The sequence below is a fragment of the Erinaceus europaeus genome, chromosome 8 (genome assembly GCF_950295315.1).
Source record: "Erinaceus europaeus chromosome 8, mEriEur2.1, whole genome shotgun sequence".
Lineage (NCBI taxonomy): Eukaryota > Metazoa > Chordata > Mammalia > Eulipotyphla > Erinaceidae > Erinaceus > Erinaceus europaeus.
In genome coordinates this window covers 22,195,329-22,208,965 of record NC_080169.1, presented here as the reverse complement: position 1 = coordinate 22,208,965, position 13,637 = coordinate 22,195,329, and the positions used below count along the sequence as shown (strand labels likewise).

General features: G+C 38.9%; 1 protein-coding gene across 3 annotated transcripts in view; it reads right to left on the bottom strand.

The window, feature by feature from the left end:
- CPVL (carboxypeptidase vitellogenic like) overlaps positions 1-13,637 on the bottom strand; it is a 161,303-nt gene that overhangs the window by 74,283 nt on the left and 73,383 nt on the right. For 2 of the 3 annotated variants that reach the window (XM_060196033.1, XM_060196034.1), the window contains exon 8: positions 455-577. The exons of the other annotated variant lie outside the window; for it this stretch is intronic. In XM_060196033.1, coding sequence (XP_060052016.1) covers positions 455-577 — 123 coding nt within the window. The remainder of the gene's footprint in view (positions 1-454; positions 578-13,637) is intronic. 3 annotated transcript variants of the gene reach the window in all.

Genomic DNA, 13,637 nt, shown 5'->3' with positions numbered 1-13,637 from the left:
ACATCATCAAGAACAACAAGAATGACTACAACAATAAAACAAGGGCAACAAAAGGGAATAAGTAAATAAATATTTTTTAAAAGAAGTTAGTGAAGTATACTCAATTGGTTAAAAAAAAAAACTTTTGTAATTTGTCAATCCTCTGCTGCAATTAGCTAAGCAAGACAATCATGCACCACATACACAACATTACATATGCACAACATACCAACAGACACATAAAACACACACACACGTGAGCATACTTATTGCTACATTAGACTGCCATCGTAAACTGACACTTTAAAACATTTGGTAAAAATTAAAACAGTTAAGTCATTAGAGAATCAACTGGGTAATATTATTTCTCTTTATCCAGTTAGATCACTACGGTGAAAAAAAGAGCCTTTCATTTGATCAAAAGGGATTTAATTTCCTTAAGGAACAAAATGGGAAGGAAAGGAGAGACACCCACAGATTCAGGATCAGAATATGGATCTCCAATAGCAATTCCTTTCAGGTTGATCTGCGTGTCCATTCTGGGGTTGAGGATATGGATGTAGTAAGCAATGGCTGGTACATACTTGCCTGCATAAGACTGAGAAGGGTAAATATTAAAACAGAATCTCACAAGCTGGTATGCATAAAATGACATAGATAAGCTGTTTCAGATAAAAACAAAGCAATGGCATTTCTACACAAGGCACACTATGTATTTCTTTAGCTCACCTTGTAAATTTCACAATAGTAAAGGCTCTCTCTCTCTCACGCACACACTTTAATTGTACTAAATGACAGGCAAGTTATAATTCTGGTGTGTAATAATAATAAACAATAAATGAATCTTCTAAAATAAAGTAATGTGGACCAGTGAACACAATTCTGCCACTCACAGGGTTTTTCTTCATGGAAAACTCCATTAAAGGTTTTGTTGAAAGATAAAATGCCTCAAACGATTTTAAATCTGTATCATGATGCAAATTTTGAAATTAGCATGTACTAAAATAAGAAAGGAATAGGCAGCTACTAGTCACTCAAACTACTGCTTGAACTTACCTTCATTTCTAACTTCTTTCAGTACACGATTTTTTTTTTGTATCAATTTCATAATAGTTTGTGAACAACCTCCCCCTCCATAAAAAATCACGGTAATAAATCTGCATTCAGATGGTGCTGGAAAAGCCTTTAGGTTCATGATTAGTCAACAATTTGCTCTGCTTTCTATCTTAACTCTTTTCCAGCCACCAGGTTCCAGATGCTACCATGATGCCAACCAGACTTCTCTGGGCAGAGGACCCCACCATGTGTCCTAGAGCCCTGCATCCCCAGAGTCCTGCCCCACTAGGGAAAGAGAGAGGCAGGCTGGGAGTATGGATCGACCTGCCAATGCCCATGTTCAGCGGGGAAGCAATTACAGAAGCCAGACCTTCCACCTTCTGCATCACACAGTGACCTTGGGTCCATACTCCCAGAGGGGTAAAGAATAGGGAAGCTATAAAGGGAAGAGATTGGATGTGGAGCTCTGGAGGTGGCCAATGTATGGAAATTTACCCCTCTTATCCTATGGTCTTGTCAATGTTTCCATTTTATAAATAATAATAAAAAAATAGAATAGGAAAACTACCAAGGGAGGGGATGAGATACGGAGTTCTAGTGATGGGGACTGTATACACCCCTTTTATCCTATGGTCTTCTCAATATTTCCATTTTATAAATAAAAATTAAAATAAATGTAAAAAAATAGTTTTGTACCTTTTTTCATCATAAAGTTGCCTTCTTGCATCTCCACTTGTCTATTATTAACATTCATATGAGCTCTCCTGTATTCTCTCTCTCAACTAGTGACAACTCAATTCTTCTAGTGGTTAAGACCAAACAATGTTGGTACCATTCTTTATATCTCTCTCTCACACTCCACCAAAATCTAACAGCCAGTCTGTTCAAGTCTACCTAATCTATCTAAATATTTCTGTAATCCAGTGTATTCTCAGACCTAACTAATTTTCTGTGTTTGCCTTTATCCTCACTTGGTCTGTTTTCAAGACCATGGTGCCTTAAAATATAAGTCAAATTATGCCATCCCCCCATTTAAATCCCCTCATGACTTCTCAAACTAAAAATAACATGCTTTTTCAGGAGGCCTAAGGACTAAGAGGATCTCATATATTCACTCCATTGTCTGTTTTTGCCCTGTTGCTCATCTATCCCATGCCTTTCATAGCAGTATTTGCACTAGTTTTTTCCAACACCTGGAATGTTCTTCCTCCAGATATTCAGATGGCTGACTCCATCTTTTCCTTAACTGAAGCCTCCCACGCACCCTACTTAACCTTTTTTTTTCAATTTTTTTTTTAGTTATCTTTTAGTTGGGAAGTTAATGGTTTGCAGCCTAGCTGTTGGCACATGGGTACAACTTCTCACCACACATAGACAGGTGACTGCAAAACACTTTCACCTCCAAATTAGGTCCATCATCCCGTACACACACACACACACACACACACACACACACACACGTCTTCCTGTGCTCCTTCCCCACAGTTCTTTGCTTTGGTGCGATACATCAAGTTGTACAATATGCTTCCCCTGTTGTTATTTCTCAAGTTCTGCTCATGAGTGAAATAATCCCATATTCATCCATCTCTTTCTGGCTTATCTGACTTAACATAATTCCTTCGAGCTTTAACACTTTTTTTTGACATTTTATATTCCCATCCCCTCCTTTATCATTCTCCAATAGATGTTTACTTATATACCACTAGTATTTTTATTTCCACCCTCCTAGACTAGAATAGAAAATAAGGGGTGGGGTGGGTGGGGGATGCACCTGGATGCTTATAAAAAGTGCAAGGACCATAGTGCAGGGACCCACACAAGGACCCTAGCTGGAGCTCCAGGCTCCCACCTATAGGGGGAGTTACTTCACAAATGGTGAAGGAGGTCTGCAGGTGTCTGTCTTTCTTTCTCCCTATCTCACCCTCCCCTCTCAATTTTTCTCTGTCTTATCCAATAAAAACTGGGGGAAAAATGGCCGCCAGGAGCAATGAATTCATAGTGCCTGCACTGAGCCTCGATGATAACCCTGGAGGCAAAAAAAAAAAAAAAAAAACAGAGAAAGGAATACAAAGGTATATATCTGGTTCATTTATGACTGCATCTCCTGTGCTCAGTGCTTTTTTTTTTTTTAGTAAGGTAAGAATATAAGATAATTTCCTAAGGTATAAATAGATGCAGCTCTGTTGTACAATAATAATTATTTTGGCAAAAAAATTGAATCAAAACAACATTTGTTCATATTCATGAGTATACTTTGACTTCATTATAGTAATATGTAAAAATGTTTGCAGGTTTAAATTTTGGTTTACTGTGTGAGTTCTGTTATGAACAACAAATGGACATATACTGAATAAAATTTCTGTATGTTGTTAAACAAAAGCAAATATTTATTATTATTTTTATATATTTTTTTAATATTTATTTTATTTATTTCCTTTTGTTGCCCTTGTTGTTTTATTGTTGTAGTTATTATTGTTGTTGGATAGGACAAAGAGAAATGGAGAGAGGAGGGGAAGACAGAGAGGAGGAGAGAAAGACAGACACCTGCAGACCTGCTTCACCACCTGTGAAGCGACTCCCCTGCAAGTGGGGAGCCGGGGTTCGAACCGGGATCCTTATGCCAGTCCTTGTGCCACCTGCGCTTAACCCGCTGCGCTACAGCCCGACTCCCGCAAATATATTTTGAATAAAGATATACCCTTCAGGCACCGGGCAGCAGTGCAGCGAGTTAAACGCACATGGTGTGAAGCACAAGGACCACGCAAGGATCCCAGTCCAAGACCCCAGATCTCCACCTGCAAGGGGGGGAGGAGTCACTTCACAAGTGGTCTGCAGGTGTTTTTCTCTCTCCTCTCTGTCTTTCCCTCCTTTCTCGATTTCTCTGTCCTGTCCAACAATAACAACAGTAACAAGGAAAATAAAAAATGGCCTCCACGAACAGAGGATTTGTAGTGCAGGCACAACGCCCAGGGATAAAAAAAAAAGATATATCCTTCAGCCTTCATTTCCATGAAGATACTTGAGGTGACATAAAATAAATATAGTATAAACTTGTTCTTGTGACCTTTACAATGTATTTTGAAAGTATGTTATGGATAACTTGATTCAAGTATGATAAAGTGAACTTTGCCATCTCATGGATGATCATTCTCAGGTTGTATATATTGTCTAATACACAATCAGGTACAAAAAAAACTCTTTAATAAGAGAATTACTTAAATAGAATTATTTCTAAACATTTTTTCTCACCTAGAAATGAGTACAAATGCTAAAAAGAAAAAAAAAGTGTAACTTGCAGTGATATTATTACCCTATCACCCAAGTTTCTTTTTAAAGGACCTAGGGGTAGGGGAATTTCTCTTCGCTCTTTCTGAGATGGAAGGCTATGTTGTTGAAATTTCTATGTAGGTAGTAATGACAAAATTAGACCAGCACATTCACATTTTTATAGCAATTTCTCCTTTGTGACCACCTGGGATATATCCAGGCAGGAAATTAAAGAGAACACCCAATTTCTGGGCATCTGCTATAAACCAGGCTATTTTACTTATTTTAATTTGAACTAATTTAAGATTAATATTGTTTTCCTGCATCTTACAGTGATGAGATCAGAAGCCAGTGCATTTCAGTTAGGTATTTTATATAGACTAGGCTGCCTCCAAACCTCCTACTATTCAGATCAACTCATGCTTCAGACAAAAGTCCAGGAATAGACAATGAGTCTGGGTCCCCTAAACAGGGACCCAATCTTGTTTTAACCCACCACATACTTGAAAAGCCAACAAGTTGGGTAGTTTCATAACCACATTCCAAATAAAATCCTCAGTGAAGACTCCACATCTGCTAACCTAACAGTGACATTTATCTCATTTTTTTGCTTTCTAACGGCTATTATATACTTCCTTGCCTATGTCAGTGTGACAAATCCTTCCCTGCCATTGTCATTAATCTTTCACTGGTTGGGTGGCTCAAGCTGCCACACAGTAGAGACAATTATACAGAATTATTATATGAAAAAATGGATGCTGAAACCTTATAATGAAATTTCAATTATTTTCATTCTCCTTGCTGAGACACATTATTTTTTTACAAGATCCAACTTGCTTAGAATTCCTGAATCATTTATATTTTCAATTTAATGATTCTCTAACCAACACAAACATTTTGAAAGACAATCAAACAATGCTTCAAATATGTTTTATTTTAATTCAGTTTCCACAGAGCCCTATGTTTCTTGGCGGGGGGGGGGGGGGGTGTTGAATATAGTTGTGGCTGCCTGGCAGATTAAAATGGACTGTATGATCCCTTGAAATTTGTAATAGTGATTCTAAGTTTTTTTTTCATGTTACTTACTTTTATCGTTTTTAACATTTTTTATTTAAAGTAGGAGGAGAAAGCACAGAGATTTATACAACCAACTTTGATGGTTCAAGTTCCAGGTCCCAGGTTCAATCCCCAGCACAGCACTACTATATGCCAACTAACAGAGCTTTGACATATATATAGTTTTAATGAGAGACATTCAGAGAGAAAGAGAGACCAGAGCACTACTCAGCTCCAAATTATGGTGCTAAGAACTGAATCTGAAACTTTAGCTTCTCGGGTATAAAAGTCTACTGTATTACCACTGTGCTATCTCTTCAGTCTCCTGAAATTTCATGAACTCTTGCTTTGGTTTTGAGTTCTGTCTTGTACAGAAATAAAAATAACAATGACCACATTTCTTAGGGCTGTGGTTTCTCTGATCTCTTGCTGTTGCTCACCAATGTGGGCAACACAACTGGCCTCGGAAGCCCCTGAAGCCTGTGATTGACCCTGGCTTCATAAAAGTTCAAAGCAACTTCAAAACAATTATCAACAGAATGGAAAAGAGTGCCAGAAGCTATCTAAATCCATACTATTTTAAAATTCTGCAGAGATTTTCAAGTGAGGAGAATATTTAACAAAATAGTTTCCACTAAATTAGACATCAACACAGCAATCTTCTGTTTTGAAAGCAGTAGTTTTCAGCATTGTTCTTGCTAGGTATATTTGTTCCCATGGTTCTCATATTTTGAGCTTATCTCTGGCAATAAGGACCACAAACATTAGAGTGTGTTTATATATATTTGTATTTATCAGAGCTTAAAGAAGCAATAAACCTCTAGTTTCCCTCTTACATAAGAATCTCATAATTCCATTCTCAATCATTTAGTTCTCTCAAGAGAGAAAAAATTCTCAGTATCACAGTAGAATACTAGTTTTGAATCTTAGTCTGTGATCTTTCTGTGGTCTTAAATGATGTTTGGAACAGCCTGATGGAAATCATGTTAGGAGCATAATGTACTTGTAAAAATAGTCTAGAGGGAATGTAATGCTCAGTTAATTACCCAGCTGTGTAAAAGCACAATGAAATTGGACTTAAAGAAACTTGTAATTGTGTACCCCATCTGAATCTCTCTTCTCCCATGTTTCAACAATATTCATAGCAGACTTACTGTGCCCTTACCACCCAATTGCTTTTAAGAAAAAAAAAAATTCATATCTAAAATCAGGCTTCAGTCACCTCTTTCAAAAGAAGAAAATCATGTCAGAGAATGATACTAAAATGGAAACAATCTCCTCTTACAGAATTTCACATATGTTAGCAGTTACTATTGTTTAAACTACTCTCAGTTGTCTTCGTTTTTAACAAAGTTTATAAAACAGAAAGAAGAAAAAGGGAAAAGGAAAGAAAAGAAAATAAATCTACCTAGGCCTATCTATTTTCTGCCTTGCTGCTAGGTAAACATTATGTGGCTGCTAGGTACACACATGTTACCTACCATACAGGGATGGGACCTGGTGCAAGTTCCCAGTTCCCACCTGCAGGGGAAAAGCTTCACAGCAAGTGAAGCAGTGATATAGCGCGCTCTCGCGCTCTCTCTCTCTCTCCCCCTGTTCCTTTTGATTTATCTCAATTACATACACACACACATATATATATATATATATATATATATATATATATATATATATATATATATATATATATATAATTTTTTTAATGCAACAGACCAAAACCAGGGCACAGATATCACTAAACCCAAGCCCTGGTTCCCAACAGTCAGAGCAGTTCTGTGTCTATTCATTGACCCCAATACAGACCAAGGTAGTGGTGGGACAATCAATATAACAAATATATATATATATATATATATATATATCTCCACAAAATGGTAAAAATGCCATGTTTAATTGAGTAATACCACACAGCAGCCAAGAGGCCAAGATTAAGCAAGAACAACCTTGATTTCATCTAGCCTCGGGGTGGAATTTTACTTCACTCAGCACCATTATTTGCTCTGTGGAGAGAGAAGAAGGAGGTGTGGCCTTAAAATAGCCAGTTCAGAAAATGAATGCATGAGGATAGCTTGAACTTCAGTATTATGGTAATCTCTTCAACTTCCTAGACATTTCTAGACCATGCGTCATCTCATTTCAAGACCACATTGCTGCAATTAAAAAAATATGGCTTCTAACAAAAACATGATTTTTATCAAAGCATCTATTTTTCTTGAATATGAGCTTAAAGAGGACTTGCAGAACCTACAGAAAAAGACACATAGAGAAAACATTTTGATCTATGTCCAATTTCCAGTCACATAAATTTATGCAAAGGTATGTGCTGCTTTCCAAATACTGCATTCTTATTCATGCTTGAGAGAATGCTTCTTAAAAAAAAAAGAATTCATCCATGGCAAGCATAGGTAAAAAGGATGCACCTATGTCCATTCCCTTCATCCCAACCTTGATGCTAATTTTGGAGAAACCCAATCTGAAGCCAGGTGACTAAACCAGATGAATGAACCCCTTTGTTTAAAGAGATAACAGATAGTTTGACTTTTAAATTAAGTGTGAACCTACTAGGCCAGAGCCAGCCAACCTAGCCTTTTATTTGCCACTATAGATACAATTCAGAGATTGAAGCCCTATAAAAGATGTAGTTCATCACTTCCTGTCACCAACCTCGACATCTCACTAAACCAGGTACTATTTGTAACCATGCTATTTGTTGCAGCATGGTAGATCATAAGGCAAAGTTTACGACTTCTGATTTATCCATTTTTTTTCCCATACAACTAAGGAATTGGTAAATATGTGTTGATTTGACTTAAGTATGCTATCCAAAAGCCTGAGGCACAATTTGCAAACACTTCCATATGTCTCAGCTCAGATCTTCAGATTACAACTTAAACCTTGATTCTTCACATTTTAAACTCATTAAATAGTCGCAACTTTGTTTTCAATCCTGAAAGAAAATGTTGGCAAGTGCAAATGAACATTACTGAAAATAGACATTTGTCTTGCACTCAAAAGTTAAAGCAGCTTGAATGTTATCTAATAAAATCCAGCAGGTTCCAAGCTTTGAGGAATAATTGCATTCCAGAGACTTCAAGCTTTTTATATCACTTGAAACTTGCATTTACTCCACAAAACTTTATGATCAAAGTCAAGCCTTTATGATTAAAACTAAGTCTTGGCCACAAAGATAGAAACATCCAAGAAACCAGAGAATGTTTTCTTTTTTTTTTCCTGTTTATAGAAGGTGGGTGACCTTTAGAAAGTCTTCACAAAGTATGGAACAAAGGAGAGGCATAACTCCAATTTTTGGAAAGTGAATCTGGTCTTTGGGAAGAGGTAGGTCTTCGGGTCAGTGCAGTTTCAAAGAGTGAGAGCCCAGACTTCAGAGAGCATCTTTACATCTAAACTACCCTCCTTAGAAACTTCCTTGACCATAAACTAAGTCCAGCTGCTTAGGTTCATATCATGACTGGGTGGAGTTGGTCAGGAAGAACTAATTCTCTAAGCCTCAGTACTTAAACCTATAAAATGGAAATGACAGTAACACTGTTGGCTTTGTCAAGTAGGTGTAAGGACTAAACAAGGCAACTGATGAAGCAGTGCCTAGCCTCATACCTGCCATTATAATTTCAATAGTCTCAAGATCTATATATACGACAGAGAAACTAGTTACCCTCCCACTCAAATACACACACAAGAAGCCTCTTTGGTTACCAAATGTAATGATCAAAAGCCTGGGATAACTGGATGATGGCACAGGCCTATGTAAAATGATTACATGTTGACTGCCAGTATAGTTATCTTCAAATGGTTTTCTTTTCTTTTCTTTCTTTCTTTTTTTATTTTTATTTTTATTTTTATTTTTGCCTTCAGGGTTATGGGGCTTTGTGCAGGCACTACGAATCCACTGCTCCTGGAGACTTTTTTTTCCAGTTTTTATTGGATAGGACAGAGAGAAATTGAGAGGGAATGGGGAAGATATAGAAGGGGAGAGAAAGATAGACACTTGCAGACTTGCTTCACTGCTTGTGAAGCAACCCCCCTGCAGATGGGAAACCGGGGGCTTGAACTAGATTTCTTGTGCAGGTCTTTGCGTTTCATACTATGTGCGCTTAAGCAGGTGTACCACCGCCGGACCCCACAAATCATTTTTTATGGCTTAGGCACCACCTTTTATTTGAATACATCTGTGCTGGGAATAGTTTTTAATTAATTCTCAGTTGATCCTTTCTCATGGGTAGTACACTGACAACATGCCACGGTGGAGAAGATGATGAGAATGAAAGAGGAATGCAGTAGAAGGTTAGCCACGTAAAGCAGAGGAGAGGAAGCTGAGAAGGGAAGTCAAGACTCCGGGTGATCATGAATAAGAAAGGGCTGAAAAGAAGGTTCCCCAGAGCCTGGGGCCTTGCAGCAAGGCTGTGAAAGTAACTGGAAAAAAACATCATGAGTATGTCTATTTTACTTAGTCACAGCCTTGCATCAAGCCACTCTGTAATATTCATTAAACTCTGTGCCTAGTATCACATTGTAGGGAATAAATTAAACAAGCCCAGCTCTTGCCTACTGGGAGCCTGCCTCCAGAACCCAATGGACTGTGGTGATTTCAATAAAGGTTGTCAGACTCTGTGATGCCAGCAGGACGCACTCTTATGGGTGAAAATAAAGCAGCCTATTAAGCTCACTCATTTTTAAATAGCTTGAACGTTTTGCCTATACACAGCCCTGAAATTAGCCACGGTTACACAACTGCTTCTATGGAGAGTCAGACCTTACCTACTGATCAAGAAGCAATGACTATTTTTAACTTCATGCCCTGCATGCCATCCTGCAAGAGAGTCCATCCACTCCCATAGCCACCCACAGGCACTGAAATCTTTCTCTGGCTGGAGCTTAAAGCGCATGCTTGGAGAACAATGGGCAGTTTCCACCCTCCTGTCACCTCCCTGCCATGAGAGCTGTTTCCCCTTAACTTATAGCTAGCTAGGCCATGTCCACTGGGTAAGATTTTAAAGTGTGTCTGAACCTCAGGCACAAGAACAATCTCACTAGTCACTACTGCCTTGAAAAAGACTAATACTTTTAAAGAAAAGTTAATTATGTGAATGCAAGGCAGCTTGTTTCTCTTGTTTGAAGTTGAAGTCTTTTTTTTTTTTTCTTTTTCATGCCTGGAGGAGGGTGATTTATAGACACATTTGTCTCTTTTTAGAGAAAATTAATTCCAGTTGCTGCATGAATCCTAAAGGAGAAGAAAAAAGAGAGACAATGGTCCCCCCCTTGCTTGTTAGACAGCAAGCCCACACCATGGTCTTTTTGGCATGGGTGAGAACCTGGAAGGATCCCAGCATATTTTTCTATTGTCTATTTATTTTATTGGTAATTGATTTATTAATGAGAGAACCAGACCACCACTTGGCCCAAGGGATGCTGGAGTTTGAACTCAGGACCTTAACCTTCAGAGTGCAAGGCTTTGTCCACTGTACCACCTCCCAGGCCCTGCTATAGGCAATTTAGATAAAAACCTTTTTTTTCCTGATTTCAGTGTCTAAGTTCCACTTTTATCTTTTATATTAAGTAAATAGCTACCTTAAAAGCAGACACAGTTCAGAGGAGACAATGCTACATCCCCTACTTTCCCCCAAACAAGCCAGCTGGGTTTTTAAAGCATCTTTGCCCCTGTCTGCAAGTATTAAGCCATATGCTTGGCATCCCCACTATATTAATCCAGTTTTTCAGCATGAATGGTAATAATAGGCATCAACGTGTTATATACTCACCACTGCCTATCACTGTCCTAAATATTTGAGAAAGATTATCTAATGAAACACTCCAAACAACTTTGTGCAATAGGGACTATTATTATTTCCAGATTCTTTTAGTCCAAAGTCAGGACACAGAACAGCTGCCCCTGCTCCTCTGAGCAGCAGTTACCGTCATCATAGTCAAGATGGAGACATTATTTAGGCCCTGCATATTTGTGCTGAAAAGCAGGAAACTATTTCTCAGTTTACATGTTTTTTTTTCTGGGATCATACTGTAAACTGAGCAGTTTTGTGTGTGTGGACTCCCTAAGAATGTGAGGACACTAAAGGGTCAGAAGAGAGAGAATTTACCTTTCTTAAAAAATCAATGACCGGGAGTCTGGCAGTAGTGCATCAGGTTAAGCGCACGTGGCCCAAAGCACAAGGAACCGTGTAACGATCCGGGTTCAAGCCTCTGGCTCCCCACCTGCAGGGAGATCCCTTCACAGGCGGTGAAGCAGGTCTGCTGGTATCTGTCTTTCTCTCCCCCTCTGTCTTCTCCTTCTCTCTCCAGTTCTCTCTGTCCTATCCAACAATGACAACATCAATAATAACTTCAACAACAATAAAAAACAATGGTAACAGAAAGAAAAATAAATTAATTTAAAATAAAAGAAAATCAATGACCTTTGTTTTTCTCTTTGGTGGTGGAAAAAGCTAGAACTGCAATAGTGCACTGATGCTTTAATTATGTCAGTGTAAGATCTAGTAAGGCAAAGTATCCCTGGAAGTCATCTAATTTTAATTTAAAAACTAAAATCCTATGAATGTAAGATGAAAAGCACAGGCCCATAGAGGAAGGTGGTGGTAGAATGATATCATGGAGGGAGAGACAGAGCTAGCCCTGACTCTCATATCTCCTGATTATAAATGTAGAATTCCTTCCACTTCTCCATTCTGCCTCCTGGCGTATAAGAAAATGGGGGTGTGGGTGGGGGCAATGAAACAAATTAGATTGGAGAAACGAAAGAATTCCAGTACCATCCAATACCACTCAGGCATTATGTTGAGTTCTTCATTCTTGAAAAAGATGTGCCACCAGTGTTAAAATACCCAGTGAGTTTCTTATAAAGTTGCTGCTGTGTATCCTTTCCCCAAGCCTTCCCTTCCCTCTTTGTGTCTTCCATCACCCCTTGACAGGAAAGAACAGGTTTCCTTGAAAGTATTCAACACAAAGCCTGAGAATAGCTCACTTGCATAGTGCGCTGATTTGTGACCCAGTTTCAAGCCCCCGTGCAGAAGAACAAGTCAGGAGAGAAATGGTGGAAAATCTCCTAAAGCAGCATTCTGAAACAAACCTCAGTATAACATGCTGTACAGCTTTCAGAGGAAGACCTCTGTGCCCCGTGCTGTTAGTCAGCTTTTAGAGTCAGACCTCCGTGGACGTGCTGAAAAGCAGCTCTCTGAGGAAAATCTCATTATGTACATGCTGTAAAGAGAGAGACATGCTGGGAGTATGGATCGACCTGTCAACGCCCATGTTCATCGGGGAAGCAATTACAGAAGCCAGACTTCCATCTTCTGCACCCCACAATGACCCTGGGTCCATGCTCCCAGAGGAATAAAGAATAGGGAAATTATCAAGGGAGGGGATGGCATAAGGAGCTCTGGGGGTGGGTATTGTGCAAAGTTGTACCCCTCTTATGCTATGGTTTTTGTCAATGTTTCCTTTTTATAAATAAAAAATTTTAAAAAAAAGACCATGACTAGCCGCTCCTGATTTCTCCTAGACTAGATTAGGGGAAGAAAGTATCTCATACCAATAAGATAAATAATTATATAATTGGGTGAAAGATCTAAATCCATGGAGAAGTTTGCCCAAAATTGCTGTATAAATATGCCCCAATAAATGTGTTTGGTGTTCCATTCCATTCCCTGAACGTTTCCAAGGTTCCTTGTCTCTAAATGTATTTCACTTCTCTTCCCCCCATCGAAACCTTGTGGAGCTGGACTCCGGCACACCATCCACCACAGCACTGGAGGAAGCTTTGGTGCTGTGATGTTTTTCCCCTCTTTTCTCCTCCTCCTCCTTCTCTCTCTCTCTCTCTCTCTCTCTCTCTCTCTCTCTCTCTCTCCCTCTCCCTCTCCCTCTCCCTCTCCCTCTCTCTCTCTCTCTCTCTCTCTCTCTCTCATTTGAAAAACTCAGCCTATGGCAGCAAAGCCCCAGTGGTGATAAAAACAAAAGTGTTCAACTCACTGAAGAATACAAAAATTGTCCTTTCCTACATACATTCAGAAAATCGAAGCATGAAACAAGCAGGCAAACAGAAAAGACTGCCATATTATTTGTAAAACCAGAAATTAGCAGATCACTCTTCAGTGGGAGGTGTATGCTGACACTTTGCCAGGACTGTGACCAAAATTGTATGTTTCGTTTCCTGCCCCCTTTCACCAGTCTGCCTCAAGTTGTGTTAAAGATCAAGAAGGGCTGGCAAAATGGCTCACATCGTCAAGCACAAAACTCAGGTTCAAGCCCAG